The sequence below is a fragment of the Falco cherrug genome, chromosome 4 (assembly GCF_023634085.1).
Source record: "Falco cherrug isolate bFalChe1 chromosome 4, bFalChe1.pri, whole genome shotgun sequence".
In the NCBI taxonomy this organism is placed as follows: domain Eukaryota; kingdom Metazoa; phylum Chordata; class Aves; order Falconiformes; family Falconidae; genus Falco; species Falco cherrug.
The window spans coordinates 23,042,892-23,064,179 of record NC_073700.1 but is presented as its reverse complement, the minus strand read 5'-3'; the positions used below and the strand labels follow the sequence as shown (position 1 = coordinate 23,064,179).

Sequence of the window (21,288 nt, the reverse complement as noted above, 5' to 3'; positions counted from 1 at the left end):
AAGTGATCGGTGGCCTGGTGAGGCAGGGCTGCCATATTTTAGCAGCCCATAACAGGACCATGCCTTATTCCAGGGTAAATTGTTGATGATTCAGAATACCTCTACTGTATTCAGCAGAAGGGCTTTATAGGACCTTGTGAATCATCAGTAATGAGGAAGGCTTTAGAAATACTTGTTTTTCTTCAGATTTCTCTCTGCCTGGATACCCACTTTACCACACTAATGACCTGACTGTATTGGATTCCATGCTCTCCAAACAGCCTTAATTACATGCTTCGTATCTTCCAGTATTATGATAAAATTCATCATAGTCCTATGTCTGGGACAGTCAGCATTGTCACTCATTGAGATTAATTTGAATATCACTATAAATAGAAATAACAACATCTGATATCACAATGCAGAGTATTGTCAGATGGTTTTAATGCCTCCAAGCAAAACTCATTTAATAGACTAAAATACAGAATATAGTACATGTAGTTTTACAATATTAGTATTATGAGATTCAAAAAAAGATCAATATTTCTTTCATAAAAATTAATGCTTTGAAATGATCCTTCCATTCGTCATCCCAAAGAGGTCACCTTATTTCACTGCAAAGAGTAGATTGGGAACCACACAAGTGTCCTTGCTGAATATATACTTCCACCGTACAAGCTGACATGTTCCAGCATCCCCCTTCGCTGCCCCCATGCCAGTCCCAATTGTCAGCTAATCCTTTGCTCACAGAAGCACCATCATCCCTCCCGGTCTCTCTCCATGGGTGAGCATCATTTCCCTGGCAGAGCCAGTCTTCTCCCAAATAGCTACCTAACATCTACACTGAGACAGTCAAAACAGATTAAGAGCCAAAACTATTGCTAATATTGAATTATGCCTTGTCAAGAAAGTAAATTTTACCTTCAAAACACTGTGTTCCAGAAAAACATAACGATAGCACCTCCAGCCTCCCATTAGTAACTCCACACAAAACCTGTGAATTCTTGAAGCAAGGATTTTCCTTTACTTTCAGTTTATACAGGTGAAATAAGATTCCACATCTATTAAATGTAGCTTGGTGTTTCAACATTATGGAAGAACTGCATGGCTCAGCCTGTTGACATGTATTTGGTGCATCAGTAACAAGGATAAATACTTAGAGGCTGATGAAAATGAAAGCTTGCTGAGAAACACAAAAGACATTCTTTGAAAAGAGGCAAAGAATTAAAGTTTACCGTTTCCTATTTTCAGCTTTTTCCTAAATCTTCTATATGAGTCTCACTGAAAAAAGTATGGTTCTCCTGAAATATCTTTTATCAAATGAATCATTAATCCACTTCCTAAGACCAATATTGTCTTATTAAAAGTTAGAAGAGGAAAATGCAATAAACTGGTAATGAGTTGGAAATGTATTAGCATCTAGAGGAAAACATTGCTAAAGACTGTTAAGATTTCTTCCCAAATACCAGCGATAACCCAAGAATCCCCCCATGGCAGGTACATTGCAGTCAATTAAATTGGCCATTTACTACCATCTCATTAAGTCAAGTTCAGCAGGCGGAGGCTCGACAGGAGTCTCTGCCTTTACACCCAGAACCTACATAAATGGAAACCATCAGGCCTATATCCCATATTCCTGCAGGAAACTGAAACAAGGGGGAAGAGAGGGAGGAACGATCCGTTTGCAAACGCTTTGCTGCAGAGGGAAGGAGTTCCTAGAAACCGACCAGATGAACAGCATAAAATTAATTATAAAAACAAACACTTGAGAAGAATCTCTTGAAATCATGGGACCGCACATTCTGCAAAGCCATTCTCATAGAGCCCCTCACCCTCCTGCCCTGTGACTGCGCTGCAGAGCTGGCAGGAACAGGCACAATGTGCCAAGAGCCACACTCCATCCCCTCCAGCCAGAAGCTGGGAGAGAACCACAGCCTCCCTGGACACCAGTTGCAGCACCTCGAACATCGCAGCTCAGTCAGCCACAGCTTGTTGATGCAGACAGCGACCACTGTGGCAGCATAGAAGATGTCCTCACTCAGAGTGCCTTGGAAAATGCATGCCCTTTTCTAAGGGAAAAGGCAGCATCCAACTAGGAGCTGCACTTTTAGGCTGTATTCCTTTCCCAATAATCACATTTCTACTGGCTTCATTGTGTCTAGAGCAGAAGGCAGGGCTGCAGCTTTCATCCTTCTCATTTAGTACAAAGGCACCCGCAGATGGAAATATAGCCAAAAGCCCCCAAGGGATGCGAGGGAAGTTTCAAAATTTATACCCCAGCCTCATCGTGCTCCTTTATCCCACGCTGGTTTCTAAAAACTTCCCTGAAGGGGCTTGGTAACACACCCCTACATGCCACAAGAACCATCACTGATAAAAGCAAAAGGTGTTTAGACGAGAAAGAACGATTGTGGATTGACTACTTAAAATTGCATCCACCAAGGACAGACACCTGAAGCAGTAATTAGTTCATTATTAAAGCTTGTAATGGGAAGTCTGTAGTTCTAAGGGAGTTTGAAAATTAGTTCTGCAGTATAAAAAAATCACTGTGCTGATATTTCCCATATTGCACGGTTCTACTCCCAGAAAATATGAAACAGATGAAACGTTTGGCAATTTTTTTCAGCCTAGTTATTGCATTTCATGGAGTTGAATTTGTAAGGAAAGCTATGACACTGAAGTAACAGTATTTTTTACAATGCAAAGCTAGCAGCCTAGAAACATATTGCCTTGAACTCCCTGATGCATTTGGAAACAGCTTTCCAAATTGTTTGTTTTATTTTTAGAATAGGTATTTAATTTACAGTCAGCATACTATTTATTGGCATGCCCTAATAGAATTTTATTTTGAAAAAATCACTGTATTTCACATACTTGAATACTCATGCATTTATATCTCCACAGTCCACCACACATGGCAATATCCCTTCTGTTGCATTAATCCACCGCCCTGCAGCAAAGACACAGGCGCTGGGTGCCGGGCAGCACACCCGCCCCATGCAGCACAGCTCCCAGAGCCCACAGCCCACCGGTCCCTCCCGGCCAGGGCACAAGCCCTAGGAGAAGGACATAGTCAGTAGGAGCTCTCTCACATGAGCTCCAGTCAGGGCACTTGCATCCCTGCTTCTGGAGAGGATGAAGTTAAAGAACGGAGATGCAGAAATAAAGCATCCAGCCAGATGCATCCCCCCAGCTCGACCCCTTCCAAGGTGAGAATTGCCAAACTGGAGAGAGCTCGTCTGCATCATCTTCAAAAGCAAGTCACACGTGCAACTGCACTTCGACAAGTCTCAGCTATGAGGGTCTAACTTGCTCCCAAGGGTGGGCCCTTGCCGCGTGGCTGGGATGCTCTTGAACATTGTAACTGAAGGAACTCCAGGAAGGTCCCACACAAAGTTAGCTGCTGGCAATGACAGATCCTGAACAGGGGTGTAAAGGCTCCCCTTCCTATAAACCTGCACTTCTGCAGGGCAGCTGCATCTCTCATTAGCTGTAATTCTGGCAGAGAAATCCTCAGGTACTTGGCCTTAGGAGACACACTGCCCTCACCAGCAATTCCTGCGCCCACCTGCGACGCACCAACACATCCTGCGTGAGTCGGAGCGAGTGGCGACCCCAGCCTCAGCAGCATGACAGCTCTGCTCCACCAGCACCCACACATCACTCAAAGGCAGTCGGGGTTACAGCTTCCCTTTGCTCGGCAGCAGCTGGGGCTTGGGGCCTTCCTCACAGCACCTGGGCGGGGGGACACCCCACCCCACACACACTCCCACCCCAACCGTTCCCATCATCTTTTCTCAAAGGTGCAATTCAGGGATAAGCAGAGAGAGACAGAGAGGCAGGGGGAGGGATTTTTGCTTTCATCACACAGGAAAAAGCTCAAGTCTAATGTAGATCCTTCACATCATTTTTTACAAAAGGAAAGCTTCTACAAAACTTCACACAGTAATTACACAGATGGATTCCAACCAGAGGACCTCGGTGTCCTTTTCCCCTGCTGATCCACCTGTTGGCATCAGCTGAAGATGCTCTCAAAGCTCTGTGCTAGATTGGGGACAGGTGAGCTGCATGGAGAGAGATCGTAACTTCACCTGCCGAGAGGAAGATGAATAGCCTAAATCTCACCCATCCTGGGGAGGAAGCCCTTTAAGCATCAGTAGCCAGCTGAGGAAATCCCACTGCGCTCCATATGAGTTTATGTATGTATTTTCTCCCTGCATGAAAGTAGAGGACAAATAGTTCTCTTCCAAGATACTGTCACAGAAATGTAAACACTGGTAAGATTTCTTTGAAGAGCCCTCCACAGATGGAAAGAGTTTTCATCTACAAGATGTCAGGGAAAAGCCAGTTTGGACATGAAAATAACTGTCCATGAGCCATTTACCCACCCCTCACCCCACCGCCAGGGTCAGTAAAACCTACAGTGACCCAGGAGAAGCAAGCTGGCTGCAACAGCTCACCCATTTGCAAAAGTATTTAGGTTAACGAGTTTTTTGTGGTTGGGTAGTTGGTTGTTTTTTTTTTTTTTTCTTTCCAATCACTTAACAGCTTCTCACCCACCCCCACCAAACGGTGCTTAATAGGTCTAGTTCTCCTCCTGTCTCTTAAAACAGGTCTGTGTCTTATTTCTCCCTGGCTGGGACACATTCTGAACTGTGGTTTAAAGGAGAGGACAATGGGGAACAGGTTTTTTGCATGAAAAATCTGCCTGAAGAAGGCAGAGCCAAGCTGCAAAATACATATTCAGTAAAATCTCTTTCAGTATGTACCAGTTCCTGCTTTCCGGATGATTTGGTTAAAAAGCAATTGCGAACAGATGCTTAGTCACAATACATTAAAATATTTAGATTTGTATAAATGTCTCCACATGCAGAAACTGCCCAAATGTCTTATTTTCTACAAATCCCATTACGTAATATATCACCAAAGATTTTGCAGGTATCATGGCATGACACAAAAGGCTCCCGGTGCCCAGGGTTTCCTACTGAAGGAGATCTCGGTGGAGAGTGCCCAGGATTTGCTCTTGAACAAGATGCAGTATAAAACAGTTGGCTAATTTCAATCTACTGGCTGGTGCAAGTCCACGGCAGATCAGCATCTGCTGAACCAGTACTTCAGCAGAACTTCAGCACCGCTCGCATCCCTCCAAGCTTCTCGGCTCCAGCTCGAGCAGAACATGAGATCATCTGTTTTGCAGCCCAGGAAGGGGTGTTTGTAATGCAAGAAGCCTCGAACAGATACAAGGACAGCGAACTGAGCCATGCCAAGCTGGCTCGCATCGCACATGCGAGCCGGGCCGCTTCCTCAGAGGTAGCATTTCAACAGGGAGACCCACACGTTATCGCTGCACAAATTGTGAGAGATTTGGCACATCGCTGAATCCAGGAGCAATACGAGGTACATTTTAATTTGCCAAGAGGGGGGAGGCGAGGGAGGAAAACAAAACCAGCCTCTTAGCATCCTTTCAGGAAAACAGACAGGACCCAGTCTGGCTGGGCAGTGCAAAGGGCAGTGATGGGAGAAGGAGCATCGCTCCGTTTGCCTGGCATGCGATGGCTGTACCTGGCACCAGCAGCCAGATGGGAATGAGGAGTAACAAGGGCTGCTGACAGCAGAGAGCGGATTTGCCGTGAAAACCTCACAAGTTTCCAGCTGGGAAAAGCGGAGGATCTCTCCGCCCGCTGCACAAAAATAAAAATAAACCCCACCACCACCTTCCGCATGCGAAGGCGTAGGATAGGAAGCGAGAAACTCCGCTGCTCACGATGCATCTGGTGGCGGTTTGGTCACCGCACCCGCGATCGCTGCCAAGGAGCAGCCGGAGCCGCCGGGCCCCGCCGCTGCCCCCCCGCCCCGGGGGGGACCCCCGCCCCTGCGCAGGTGCCTTTTCCCGCACCTGGGGCGCCCCCCGGGGCGGGATGGGGACGGTCACACACGCAGGTCCCCGTGCCCCAAGAGGCAGTGAGGCTGAGCCCCGGCGGTGCCGGGTGGGGGGCGATCGCAGCGCGCCCGGCCGGGGGCGGGGGGGGGGGGGCGGGCAGCGGAGCGGGCAGATGCTGCAGCGCGTCTCCCCCGCACTGCACACACACACGGCTCTTTAATCCGCCGGCCCCACTCATCCCTCGGCGCCTGTGAGAGCCGCCCGAGCCTCGGCCCGGCGCCGGCCAGCCGCCCCCCGCCCCGGGCCCGCCACGCTGCCCCTTCCCCGCCGCCGCCCCCGGCCAGTCGGGGGTCTGCGCGACCCCTGCGGGCGGACGGCCTCGGGAAGCCGCTGGGCGCCCGGAGTTGCCCGGCCAAGTGCCGCCGGGAAAAGCCGCCCCCCCCCCCCCGCCCCGCTCTCGCACAGAGCGGACATCTCATGCGTGAAGCCCGTCCCGGCCGTGCCCCCGCTGCCTTCGTCCGCATCCCTGCCGAGCGATGTTTCTCTCTAACGCAAACCCACCGAAGCCATCACCTTTGCTTTTTTCTTAAGCCCACCCCCCCCACACACACCCCCCCCCCGTCTTTCCCTTCACGGATTGCTTCTTGTAAATGGGGTGATAAATCCTGAAAGTGCCACGCACCGTGAAGAAGGGAGACGGGGGAGGATGCTGAGGCGAAGCGGGTGGCTGCGAGGGAGGCGCGGGCTCCGGCGGGCAGGCAGCCGGGGGACACGGCCGGAGTGGGCGGCGGGCAGCGCGGGAGCCCCCGGCCCCGGCAGGCACAGCCCCGCGGCGCGGCTCCGCGACCCGGCGCAGCCCTACCTGGAAAAGCCGGAGGATGTTGGCCACCATAATGGACACAGAACTTCCCGACGCCCCGATCACTCCAACTACTTTTTCCGGCTTGACGAAGACGGGCGGCTCCCCGTTGGTGCACCTCACGTCGGAGGTGTCCTTCTGGATGAGAGCCTGGACGAAGGTGAGGGACTGCTCCAGCGCGTAGGTGTCTCGGGAGCAGGTGTCCAGGATGCGCGCGCCCAGCGTGACATTGGGCAGCAGGTCCGGGTCGCTGTTGATCTGGTCCAGGGCGTACAGCATCGCCTCCAGCCTGTGGATGCCGTTCTCCTTCTTGATGTCCCCGCAGGGCACGCCCGGGGGGCCCTTGGCGTGGACGGGGAAGAGGCCGCCCAGGGTGATGTCCCCCTCCAGGCGGATGGAGTGGGGCGCGTACATCTCCTGCCCCTGGGCTGCCGCCGAGAGCAGGAACTCCAGCAAGCAGCAGGGCAACTTGAGCAGAGTGAGGAGCCGCAGCAGCCTGCCCAGCCGGACCATGGTGCCGCCGCCCGGGCGCTGCCCCGCGCTGCCCTGCACCTTCATGCGGCCGGCGGGGCCGGGCGGGCCGGGCGCGGAGCGGGGGCTCGGGCGCTCCGCCGCTCGCTCCCTCCCTCCCGCCCTGGCCGCGGCTGCTCCGCCGCGCTCCGCGGCAGCACGGCACTGAGGAGCCGCGCCGCGCCGCTACCGCTTTAAATGGTGGCCGGTCCTCTCCGCCTCCCGCCCCCTCCGCCGCCCCGCCCGCCGCTGCGCAGGATGCGGCCGCGCCGACCGAGCCCGGCCCGGGGATGAGGATGGGGATGGGGATGGGGATGAGGATGGGGATGGGGATGGAGCCGGGCGGCGGCCCCCGTCCCCTCCGCTAGCCCTGCCCCGGAGGGGGAGGATGTGTGTGTTGGGGAGGAGGGGGAGGGGATGGGGAGTTACAGGTGGCTCGGGGGCTGGCCGGACCCCCACGGCACCGGGGAAGGGGAGAGCCGGGGTACCCCTGCTCCCCGGGGCCTGAAGCTGTGCGCGGGGATGCGTGGCTGGCCGCGGCTCGGAAACACCCGCGGAAGACGCTTGCGAGGGGGCTGCCGGCTCAGCCCCCCTGGCGGAGCATCCTCATCCTCATCATCCTCCTCCTCCTCCGGCCGGTAGGGAGCGGCGGTGCCGCCGCGGGCAGCGGGGCGGGGGGGGCAGCGCGCCCAAGCCTGCCGCCCGAGCGCGGGAGCATCTCAGCCAGCCTGATGCATCAAACACGGTAATCCAGATTTTTGAGAGAGAAAAAAAGATCCTCCTCCCCACTGAGGTGGATACCAACGGAGCCTGGTGAGGAGGAGGAGGAGTCTGGATGTAACCCCATACTCCCAAAACCGAAGTAATGCAGCTGATCTCGTTCTATGTTAAGATCCCCAGACCCATTTTTCTTCATTTTTGTGTGCATTTTCTTCAGCACACCCAGATCTCGAGGGTGCTCGAACATCCTGGTCCTGTTTCCTTCATCCCAAAACTATCATATCCAAAGATACACCACCTGTTGCTGTTCCCTGCTGACCAGCAAATCCATGCCCTGTCACATTCCCATGCAAGAGTAATGCAATACACATCTCTGACACCTGCTTCCCACCAACCCAAGCACATTTTTTTGAGACAACCTCTAATTCCTTCATCAATACCAGATCGAGTATAGCTGCTGCTCATCTTTTGGCCCCTAACATGCACCGGACCAGCAGCACTCAATGTGAGGTAGTTCAGTCTGCCCAGTCCAGCTACCACACTGAAGTGTTACCCACTCAGAGACAGCTACAGTGATTGCTTAATTTCCAACACGTTATATTTCAGTGAAGTCAGAGTAACACAACAGTTACTGTTATAACAGTAAAAAACATTGGTAGAAACTGATGGGTTTTATCTGTTTTGGCCTGGACAGATTTAATCTCACAACACTGAAATGCTGCAGCGCAACTGGTCTGGCAGACACAAGCAAGTAGCTTTGCTCATCACCTCAAAAACACTTTTTAACAATTAAAAATCTATTTTTAACACCTTGAAATCTTGGTATTTTTTAAATTCTGTCTTCACCATATTTTTCAGCTTTTTTTTTTTTTCTCTTTTCCTTGTACATTGGTTCTCTGTGTCCACTTGTATTTGGCAGAAGTTACTACAACCAAGGTTTCCAAACTGGTGATATTGAAATGCCACCATGACCAGAAAAGGCATGTGAATGTTCCTTGGTTAAAAGGAATGCTTGGAGAGCGGCAGCAGAACTGGACAGATATGGCAGACTGGAGGTTTTTTCAGTAGGGGCAGGATGTAATAACCATAAACAACAATAAAAGCAGCTGAGTTCTCCACTAGACATTATAATTTTTGAGCTTGCGACCAAGATTTAGTTTTTCCACTGTCTGAAAACATCATAAAATATTATTTCATTGTAATTTGGGTATTGTCATCCAGCTTGTGCCATCACCCAGGCCTTGTTGTTTATCATTTTTGGTCACTGGATGAAAGCACAGCCATGCTTTCCTGAGAAACCTGCGCTTATCCCCCATCATCATCCTGAGAGCGGAAAGCTCACGTGCACGATGGGGCACACATGTGCTGGGGGGTGGGTGGGGGCTGTTCACGGGTGCTGGTGACTTGGCTGCTGCCTCCCTGCAGCCCCAGGGTCAGGCACCTGCTCCCCCACCAGTCTCTGCTAGTTGAGCTGCAGCTTCCTCTGTGCCCGCATACCATCCCTCGATGCACACACACCTTGTACCACCCCTCGAAGCAGGCACACCTTGTACCACCACTCGATGCACGCACACCTTAACCCCGTACACCAGCTCGCCTGCTGCACCAGGTGAGCGAGTTCCTTCTCAGCTGTTCCACAGCAGCACCAGCTCCATCCCCTTTTACATCTGAACCTGCACTGTTACATGTAAGCTTTTCAGCGCCTAATCACCTCTTGCCCACTTCAAGCTCCCCTTGGAGAATCTCAGCTGTATTTATTATTATTAAAAAACTGACTCTAGTGGCTGTAGAGAAGAGTTTGCAAGCATGACTCAAGTCTGCCTTAAGTGCTTGAGATTCAGAAAGGAAGTAAAGTCATCTTTTCCAACAAATCTCACTGTTTTGCAGGAAGCCACCCCATGATTTTGAAAGCTTCCTGTTTTGTTGTTGTTGGTTTGGGTTTTTTTCCTCTGGGCAAATCTGCAGTTACGTTCAACATGTTTATCCTCTCAAAATTACAGAAAACCCATCTGCTGTTTCCTTCCTCCTCCTTTCCCTCACACCCTGGTTTACCTAAGAAATTACTTCACCTATTCCATACCAGATTCCCTGAGGGAACATAGAAAATGACACAGCTGATCAAGGTGGGCCCAGGGTCCAACCCAGCCCAGTATCTTGTCACAGAATAGCATCAGATGTGTCAGAAGAAAAGGCAGGAGCTCTGCAGTACGCAGATGTCTTTAATCTGTTCCTACCATAAGTCTCATCCTGGTCTCTCATAGAAAGAAATTGGTTTAAGCCCTGAAGCATGAAAAATTATTCTAATTACATTACAAAAATTGATATAGTTAATCATTACTCTGGATATTCTTGATATCCATAAAAGTGCCCAGGCCCACTTTCACCCTTGCTAAGTACTTGGCTCCAGTGGCCCCCATGGTAATGAGTACCACCATCTAATTGGACATCACCTGGAAAAAAACCTGTTTATCAGTTTTCATGCCTTTTAAGTTTAACTCTTAAAATAGCCAGTAATCTCCCTTTCATCGTACCTGATCTCCATCCACTATGTGCAGCCAGCTACCTACATCCAATCTGGCCCTCTCAGACAAGGAACTAAATATAATAGCCTGTGCATCTGTCACTGCCATATTTTACTTTGAAGAAGCGTTTCGTTTTGGTTTGGATTACTGAATACCTAGAGGTGAGACAACGCTGACTAAATACCACCACGAGCGTATCACACCTGCGCTGCGTAACAGCCTGTATCCCACTGAATCTAAAGAAAAAAATCCTCTCCTCCCTTACGGCCCACCAGAACGGCTACACTAAGTGGATTCAACAAGCAGTTCCTAAGCAAAAATTAGATTATGTCCACTCAAAACTGAACTCACCCACTCTTAAAGCCATCAGCGAGAATTTTGAGTTATGACACACTAAATCATGTTAAAGTTGTAGCCCTAATCTGAAATGACTCTCAGAAAGCAATGCTATTACAGTAAAACAGCATTTTATGTATTTAAGGGGAATCTGACAGAAGCATATGGGAATGGTAGGAAAGTAATTTCAATGTGACGTTTTGTATTTCACTTGACAATTAGTCATTCTTGTACCAAATCAAATTCCCAGCACAAGTCACTTGCTAAGCTCCCAAGGATGGCGGCGGCTTTCCTTGGGTGCCCGGCTCAGCCACGGGCACGCTGCGCTCCACAGCACCGGCCGTAGACCTCCTCTTATAAGAATGAAGCTGTCCTGGTTTTCCCACCCAAAGAACGACACGCAGGGGAGGTTGGCCTCAGGTTTTGGCACATGAGAGCACCATTGCAGGTAGGACCAGGCACCCAAAAGCCAGATCCCCACCCACACCCCTACTGCCCACGGGCATGCTTCCACCGCCTCCACGCTTCGCAGTGCTCGGGACATGCTTTGTCTCCCCCCGGGCAGGTTTGCTTTACAAAAAAACCCACAAAACAAAACAAAATGACACCCCTAAAAAAACACCTAACAAACCACCCAAACCCCCCAGAACCCCAAACCAAAACCCTAGGCTGATCTTTTTAGCAAGAGAATTTGTTTAGAAGTAAACAGTGGTTAAACACATCCAAAAAACATATTCAAAAATATTTCTTAACTTGTCTGTCAAATAAGAGCATGGATTCAGCCAAATTGCTACTGGATAAGCAAAGACTTTGCCAGAAAAAAATCAGCATCATAGCTGGCATCCTTCAGGGGAGCTACGCGATTTCCAACACAGGAGGATCTTACCCGCATGTACTTTCAAAGATGCTGTGTAATTAAACATTGCTTTTATGTGGGCAACTGGCAGAGTGAACACAAAATCATGTTATAACCAACCAGTGGATGCAAAACAAAGAGCAATGGACTAGCAGAAAGGAGAAATAAAACAATATTTCAGATTTTGGTAATGTAGCATGACGCTGCCATGCACAGTTGGAGGTCATTTTGAACAACTGCAATGGACAAGGTACAAGCAATTAATTTGTTGGGTGAAGTCAGTGTTGGGATAGCAGCCAGAGCTCCTGCTTATCTGCCATTCAGAAAATAATGAATTTTTGGAGCAGAGGCCAGTGAAAAAGTCTGATCCTTAACTCTGTGCTTTGCTGTTGCTATTTTCAAAGAGAAGGTGTCAGTGTGGCTCTGGTTTCCAGGGAGGACCGGGGACAGCAAATTCTCTTCAAGGATAATAGTAGCTTGGATCTCTTTCTAGATCATGATTTATATAAGATTTAAATTATTTTGTATGTGTATCTTATTATAAATTATTGATTTATAAATTATTAAACTAAATCATAAATTATAAATAAATTTTAATGTCTAATACATATTGAATTATTAAATCTAAAACACATCTTGTGGGTTGTTCCCAAGTCTATGAAGAAAAAAATCGTGACGAATACTTTGTGCTAAACCACAAAGTGTCTGGGCCGAATTCTTTGTTGCAACACGCTGGTGTGATCCCACCTAAAACCAAAGCTGCGCAGCACTGGGTAACCTCAGCTGCTCTACAGAGAGAAACTTTTATCTTTCCTTGATGATCACAAAGATCCACAAATGTACTCGTAATGGCAGTTATTTTTCATTTTCAGTCACCTCCTGGGTCCTGCCGCCTGTGCACAGGCTGCTACTGCTCTAAGAAAGGGAAAGGCTCCAGGAGGATGTGCAAACCCTTGGCCGCAGGCTGAAGCCAACCTGCTGGATGTGGTGACTGGTCTGAATCTTGACAGAGAGGTTCCTTTCCGCGCCCGCCTCGGAGGCAGGTCACTGCGATGCCAGCGGGTGCCACGGATGGGAGGGACCCCGTGGCTGATGTGGTACAAGGGTCCGCGTGGCGCTGCCTTACCTGATGCAGGGTGGCAGATGATCTGTGACCCACCAGAGCGGGCAGTGCAGGGCTGGAGCCATCACCCTCTGCTCTGCGCATAGGATGGTGTCACATCCCTGGGTCACTTCCCAGCCACTAAATCCTCCCGTGGGGAGGGACATTCCTTGGCACGGGGACAGGGCAGCGCTCACCAAGCCTGCGAGGGAGCTCCAGGCTTTTACTACCAAGGTATAAACCTTTCAGAAGTTATCTGCGTTCTGAAAGCAGGCTCGTTGCTAAAAGAGCAGCTACAACAGAAGGTGCCGGTGTGCAGTAACAGTGACTGCTCTTATTCAGATCATAGCTTACACTCTGATATATCATATCCAGCATGTTAGGAGCTCAACATATGTGGAAAGATAATTTTTAATAATACTATTAAAGAGAAATAATCACACTACAAGTTTTTACAAGTGCTGAGATGGTGAATTTTGTAACTTTCATCAATATAGGTTATATATGTAAAATACCAGCAGACTAATACATAGAACCTGCAGGATAACCAGGGGAAAATATTGTCAGCAAGTCGTGGGATCTTTATTTGAATTTGTTTGCGTTTTCAGACCACAATTGCCTCCATCAAGAAGACATTCAGAAATGACTAAAACGGAAATATTTTTTTTTTCTAAATACCAGCATGCACTCAGTTTTAAAGCCAAACTTGCTATTATTTCAGAAAATAAGATGTGAAACCATCTCGTCTATGTAGCATGTGTTTAGAAAATGGTGTCCTAGCGCCAGGGTCGGGTACCACCATTCCCACTGCCAGGAAAAGATTAAGTCAGTGGGGGAGGAAAGCCCTTGCTCCTCCCAAGAATGTGTTTTGTGTCAGTTCTGAGCAATTCCCACTTTCTGCCCAGGAACTCCCACTACTTTAGTCAGCTCTGACTTCGGTACAGGAGGAGACTTGAGGCATTTTTTCCCACCAGACCATGTAAAACACACAGCCCCCTCGAAGTCCCATCAATACCTGTCCCCTGGCTTTGAAAGCCATCCAAGCATTTGAAAGGAATGGATCAATCAATTACATGGGAGACACTTTAAAGCCGTTCCTTTGAGATCACAGATATTTCAAATAGGCAGCTCGATTAGATGGGCACTTCAGCCAAATCATTAAAATCACTGCAATCCACAGAGAACAATAACTTTTTCTTTTCAAACACTTACTATTCTCTTGGTTTCTTGTTTGTTACAAATATTTTCATTCACTTAATGCTTGGAACATCTCCTCCAATACTGAATTAAAAATGAAGGAATTGCACATTCACAATAATTAAATAAGACAGCTTTCTCAAAATAATAATAGTTTTGTAATGTCAGACAATACACTGATCCAGCCAGCGCGGGCAGGTCCCCTCCTTCCCAGCTGTCTGCAGTGCCTGGAGTTTTCTAAGGGATAAAGTGGCATTAAAGCTGTGGGCTAGGCTGATGGAATTGCTCGGGATGTTCTTGGGAGGCTTTTTCCTCCCAGTCATGAGCACTTCTTTTCCATTCTTTACAGCTTTGCCAAATTTTAAGCAAAGATAGTTTAAAACTAATTTTTTTTTTCTTTTCCCCCAAAAGAATTCAGGCAGAAAATGGTTCATCTATTTATGAAAAATACCTCTAACTGGTAGCATGTGCCAGCCCCCTGGTCAGGGCATTTGGTCCCCTTTAGAGATCAACACATAACAACACATCCACACACAGCAAACATGCTCCTAGCACTGAGCAGAGCTGGGTGTGCAGCTCCCAGCTGTGAATAAATCCAGCCTTGCCATTCCCTGGACACCTGGACAGAGCCAGGGAAAATGCTGTGAGCCAGCTTTGGGGGGACCATGCCCTCGATGCCTCCGGTAGCCCGAGAACAGGCTGCTGAGATATAATGAGAGCAGAGGAGAGGGGATTTTTCTTGCACTGAAGTTGCAGGCATCCTCCTCCTTTCAGCCTTCTGTGTGAGTATTTCCCTGAAAAAGCTGCGACGCCTACTTAAAAAGCGACATTAAGCATGCAGAATCCACCACCGACAATGCCAGAACCATGATTGCTTCCTCAGCCCGTTCTGCACATGTTATGACGTGGCCTTTAATTAAACGATCAAACATTACTGTATTTTCTGCCGAGCCCCTACCTCATTCAGCTCACAGAATAGGCAGTACCCACTTAATCAACAGTTATTCAATATGTTGCTTTATCCTCAGCCTTTAGCGTGTGTCCCCAAGACTCCTACCGCAGAGGAGCACTCACCGCATACTGAGTCAGAATTAAAAAACTTTCTTTCCTGGGTTTTTCTATCTTGATCATCACTACAGTGCCTGAGTGCTTCAAAACCGGTGATTTATTTTCACGAGATAAGTGATACAATTACCTCTGTTTACGAAAGGGCTACTGGTCACCAGGCTTAGAGCAAGTAAGACAAAAATACCATTGATTTCAGGTGCCAAGATTGAGGCTGGGTTGGGTTGGGTTTTTTTAAGACTTACTTTCTATAATCTCATGTTTAATGGGGCCAAGTCAGGCACGTTGGGATGGGCAGAGCCAGAGCTGCCAAACCCAACCCTGCTCACATCCCTCTAAATAAGTCGTTGATATTTTGCCATGGCTACCCAGAAATTAATTACTTTTTAATCACCTTTTTTTGGTAGTAGGGTATACAGAACTGTGCGTAGATTCTATGATGGATGACCTTGCCTATATAAAATATGGGTCAGAAAGGTTTTGTTTGTACAGAGCTTCCAGAGGTTTATGAGCCCACCAGACCATTCACATCAGAATGGAAAACTCAGTCACAAAGTCATAACCACAAGCATCATTTTCACACTCATACCTTCCTGATTTTAAAATTGTCTCCTTTTTTGAATTTAATTGTTTTTATTTATACAGAGTTGGCTTACCACATTAAAGAAAATTGTACATGTAATTTAATAATTTTGGGGCTTTGTTTTAATAGAGTTACAGAAAACTCAATTTCAGGTTAAGAAGCAACTGCAGGGGCTGCTAAATACCTTCATCTTTGTAACAGCTCAGACCACGGTTTGCAGCGAGCCGCTAAATCACTAGTCGCTATCAGCTAATTCTACGCAACGAGCTATCTCTGCTGAGTCCCCACTGAGCAAGGTGCTATGATATCAAACACTATCACAGCTGGCACTCTTCTTAATTAGTCATGACAAATCTTGATAATGAATCATTGAGAATATGAGTTAAGCATAAAATAAAACAAATGGCAAGACTCTTATGCAATTCTTCCTACTTCAGTGGCTGCAGAAATGAAGTCATGAGATTGTTTTGGAACATTTTACAACAGAAATCAGGGGTATTCTTTGTAACTTAAGTTTTAATATCTTATTTGTAAGGCCTTTTTATGGCTATTCACTTTTTATGAGTGCAGATCTTTTCCTTGTCTATCTTATTTATTCCCCTGACGTCTCTCCCCATTCATTTTGTGGAAGATCCCGTCTATGCAAGATTTTATCCCTGTGTACAACAACAAGCAAACACAGGCAAAATACATTGACAATCTGGTCTCCCCAGCTAATGATATCAGATTCTTTTTGCCCCATGTGGTTTTATGTTACAGAGTTTTACCTTTATTCATTTGCTTTGATGGACTGAGTATCAGATAATCATGAGTTTCCCCTCTTTTTGGTACTTAATCATGACTTTCTTTTATGCCCTATTATACTCACTTCTAAGGTGAATCTTCTCCTTAGCTTCACCTCTCAATATTCATCCTATGGGCCACTAGATCCTGGTGTAAATCGCCAGGGAAGCCAGCAGCTGGGTCATGCTCTGCCATGCTGCATCACCCACTGGCCCCAGCCCACCCAGCTGCAGTTTGCTGGGGCACAGAGGGGGCTGGGTCCTTGCTGTGGGTCTTGTTCAGTCTAACCTCACCATACGGGGCCATGGAAGAGCTGTAGAATCACAGTTTGGGTTGGAAGGGACCTTCAAGATCACCTAGGTCCAGCCCCCTGCCATAGGCAGGGGCACTTTCCACCGGACCAGGTTGCCCCAAGCCCACCCATCCTGGCCCTGGGCACTACCATGAGGCTGGTGGGGGGGCTGCCCTGCACCAGGGGAAGCCAGTGCAGGGCGAAGCCTCCCCAGAGTGCTTCCATGGGTGGGAGAGTGGTCTGGGGCCACGGGGTTTAGATCAGGGTCTACCTGCTGTGCAGAAGCCTTTTTCCCAGTTCTTGCCTCTTCTTCCTCTCCTGCGTCCTCTCATTTGTCCGTGAAAGCCATTTGGAAGCACTTTTCAGCAAAATCAAGATGTACTCCAGGCTGTGCTCATAACAGATCCTCAGATACTGAGATTTCTGCATCCCGGGTTACAGCCTCGCAGTTTCATAGTGCTCCCTCTTCAAGACTCACTGTGTTTTCCACAGAAAAAAAAGTATTTTGCAGTGACTGGAAACATCTTGATCACCTATGAGCTTCTCCAGTAATATATTTTTGTTTAGGATGCTTTGTTATTGTCATTATGGAAATACGATTTTTCAAACCTCATTTAGGGATTTGGAAAATGCAGTGTTAAATTTCCTCTCTCAAGAAATCCTGGGCTAATAAGAGCTTTGTAGACCAGTTGCTTGATCTGAATGGCCATAGGAAGGAACCCAAAATAACTTGGAGTTACTGCAGAATAAAACCTAAGATTTCTTTATTAAAACCCTCTCTGTCCAGAGCAGCAGGAGCACATGGCTGCTTTAATGAGATCCGAGTGACACAGCTTCAAACAATGCGCTCCAAGGTGCCGGGCTGGTGCGTGAAAGTAGGTGAACTACTTTTAGATGAAGTACTGATGAGGACAGCTGGGTGGGCTGACAGTCTCGAAGCTGATTGACTTCCACTGAGGTTGATGAAAACTCATTAGTTTAAAAGATTGGACCATTTATTGACAGAGCAGTGAAAGCAGGTCTGAAGAATTAAATAATGCAAGGACAGAGGACATCCTTGCAGTTTCATAATACGAATCCTACAGCTGTACAAGCAGAACCAGGTTAAATTCCTTAAAAAGGAGATTAACTGGGCCACAACTGTTACGAAAAGACTGTGTGTACACATCAATATTTTTATGGCTAAGAGAAAATGGATTTTATCCTCAATTAGTTCAGATCAATGGCTTTACTGCTATCAGCAATGCAATGGCTGAAGATTTGACTCGGTACCAATTGCAACGCCCTGGAGTTAAACGTGGGCACTGGCTCAATACCCTCACTGAAGTCCTGGCCAAACTTCAGATGACTCTGACCAGAAACCCAATGGGACATGTACAAACAGTTCAAAAAAGGCTCTTATTTAATACGGCATGGACTGAGCCAGTTTTGTCTGCATGGAGCTCTCATTTTCCAACTTGCTGGCAATTCAGTTTTGTTAGATGCTTCAGGTTAACCAAAAGACTTTGTTCTGACCCAAACCAAATGTTTTTGAAGGAACATCTAAAATATTTTCATTATATTTTTAACATTTAAATGGAAGCAAATATTGTTATTTCCTGAAATTATTAGGGCATTTTGTTGAAAAAATGATGTCAAAATGTAGCTGTTTTATGTGCAAGCTGCAATCCAGATGCTGGGCAGCCCCTGGCTTCACCGAGGCTGTCTGTAAGGACTGCGGCCACGCTGGCAAGCAGGACCGGATCTGCAGAGTGAAGGTCCTGGTGAGGACCCAGCACCCAGCTGCACCTGGTGCAGGGGTTTTGCTTTGGGCTGGCTTTGCTCTGGACTGGATGCCAGTAGGTGGTGGCAGGGATGCTGCTGGAGCTCATCTCCCATGTCATTTAATGAAAATAAATATATTCTTTCCCTCACTTCAAAACCACACCCCAGTGAAAAGCAGAGTATGGCAAACAGAGACAGTTGGGAAATTTTGGTATGAAATACACCCCCAGGCTCCAGGAAGCTGCTGCTGCATGCACTGCCCATAAGTCCATCACTGTCCTCTATCAAATACGTACATGATCCCACTCTGAGGCAAAGAAACACAAGTGCTAACTCTTGCATCAATTTCTTTTTTATAACTACCATTAAATATTGAGGTAATAATGTAAAATACCTAATTTTGTCACCCCACTTTTCCCAGCTTTTACACAGATGAAAAGTATTGCATGCTTTTAGGACTGCTTCATGTCGAAGAACTTCAGCAAGTATTATTTTATTGTGATATGCACAGCTGAAAACCAAATCTGATATAGATATTGGATCAAACCTTGTACTATGTGGCAATCTAATTTTATCCTGACATGTTGATTGCTTGCTCTTCATCTGCGGTTGCTGTCCCAAAGGGTGCTAAGTGAGAGAAGCTGCATTTTTTTCTTTTTTCTGTAAGATGACATTAAATAAATTCAGAAGAACACACAAGAACAATGTGGGCTTTGTTATTCACAAGACAGCTTTGAGAAGGGAAAAAAATTGGAGCTGAGGTTTTTGAGGGCTTCCACACAAACATGGATGGTACAAAATATGATGGAATTTCTGATTAAGAAAGCGTATAGAACCATTCCAGAAGAAGGGAATTGGGGCACACAGGGGCTTTGGAATATCCCTCCACATTGCCCTCACTGCTTACCATCGGATGAGAAATACTGAATTTCTTTGAAAAGCTGCAACATTGACACATGCCATCTATGGATGAATGATACTTGGGAAGCTACAGCTCATAGACCAACGAAATCCAAACCCCAAATTTAGATGCAGATTATACTCTGGGATTTTGAAGTCTTCAAGTAAGGAATTTTTATGAAATGCACACACAACATGTTTAGGAAGGGATGCTGAGCTTTGCTGCAGTATATAGTCAATTATCTGTTATTTAAATGAGGGCTTGCAAAAATTTTTCACAACAAAAAAGAGATTTTTCACAAACTTCCATGGATATGAAATCACAACTATAAAGCTAAGCAATCCCAGCCGGGGACACAGCATGTACAATACAGTAACAAGATCCCTCGATAGCACATTATCACCAAAGCCAAGGCAGATACAAGGCGAATCAAGACCCACATCAGCCCGAAAGGAACTATCAGGAGATACGTTGGGACACTTCACCTGAGTTGAAAAGAACGACTCTTGCTCAGACTTCTGAAGTGTTCCAGCAGAAAAAGTCTCTTTTCCCCTCATTTAGTTCTGTTAGAAACACACAATGTGGAGCTTCTGCTCGCTGCAGTTTGAGTACCAGCGCTGCTTTTCAGTGACAACATCCCTGTCCAGTCCCTCTGTATATCTGGCCTGAGGGTGATGGATTCAATTCAGCAAATATTTATGCACATTAATCCTTCTAATGAAAGATGAAAAACTGTTGTTGATATTGACAGGACCAAAACACAGGAGTTAATTTTCTTGTAAATATTTAAGAAAAAAATGAAACACAAACTCACCATCCCATTAAGAAAATGTCATTTGCACCATATACCATTCAGTATTTCTTACTGAACCTCACTCACATGTAATAAATCCAAACTTTGAAGTGTTGCTTAATTTTAGCAACTTTTTTTTTTTTTCTCTTGACCCAGATATAAATAAGCTTTTACTACTGGGAAATGAAATGTTCATGCAGCAGTACTATTTTCCCCACAATTTATTTTTGTATTAAAATAGGAGAGTTTTTCTTCTTTAATTACCTACCTTGATAGTGTTCTGCATTATCTATAAGTTCAGAGGTTTTCTTATATTCCTGCTCTGCTTTCTCCAAACTGAGGGTATAACCCTGGCTAAATCAAATTGCAAATTTTTAAACATATAAATGTTGGCTCAGGATTGGCATTAGTAGACAAAAATAAATCTTCTTTTTATAAGGTTTCTATTAGAGGCAATTCAGTTTAGAGGAACAGAAAATTAAATTAAAAGAGCAATGTAACGTATGTTAATTTCAGAAGGTTAATTTAATTGCAGGGACAGCTGATGATGGTGAACCAGTGCTGGCTGGACACTCAGTGTAGACTCCAATTCTAGCTCTGCCACAAACGTGAAGAAAAATCAGTATTCTGGACAAAACCCATTAATTTTTCTGGTTGTTTACATCATTAGCAACTGTCCTTTTCATGCTTTTTGAGGAACAAAAAGAAAAAATGGGATTTTGAAGAAAAGAGGAAGAAGTGAAAGACGGGCAAATCCACTGAAGCACTTAAGGAGGCAAAAAACCCTCTTGTCTTTCTTCTTGTATTTTCTTCTTAACTTTTACATTTACACTTCGGTATTTCAGTGGTAAGTATATTACATAAGGAAGTCCCACAGCAACAGAGGCAGCTCCCAGCTGCCTGGATTTCCAAAGGGCAAAGCTTTCACCACGGCTGTGACCAGGCAGGCGAGGTGCCGACTGGCCTCTCTAGCTGGTAGGAAACCACGTGAGTTTGCATGATTTTTTTTTTCTTCTTTTTAACCAAGGCATTAATTCTAAACATGAACTCTGATTCAACCCCATAGATCATCAACTTGCCATCAAAGGAATGTTTTATAGTTGGCAAGATTAAGATGTGTCGAACATTAGAGCTACATAATTTGG

General features: G+C 46.6%; 1 protein-coding gene across 3 annotated transcripts in view; it reads right to left on the bottom strand.

Annotated features, from left to right (window-relative positions):
* The window catches only part of GRM7 (glutamate metabotropic receptor 7), a 304,125-nt gene extending 296,774 nt beyond the window's left edge, over positions 1 to 7,351 (bottom strand). For all 3 annotated transcript variants that reach the window (XM_055708082.1, XM_027811686.2, XM_027811687.2), the window contains exon 1: positions 6,723 to 7,351. In XM_055708082.1, coding sequence (XP_055564057.1) covers positions 6,723 to 7,277 — 555 coding nt within the window. In that variant the 5' untranslated portion in view covers positions 7,278 to 7,351. The remainder of the gene's footprint in view (positions 1 to 6,722) is intronic.
* Positions 7,352 to 21,288: the final 13,937 nt, after the last annotated feature.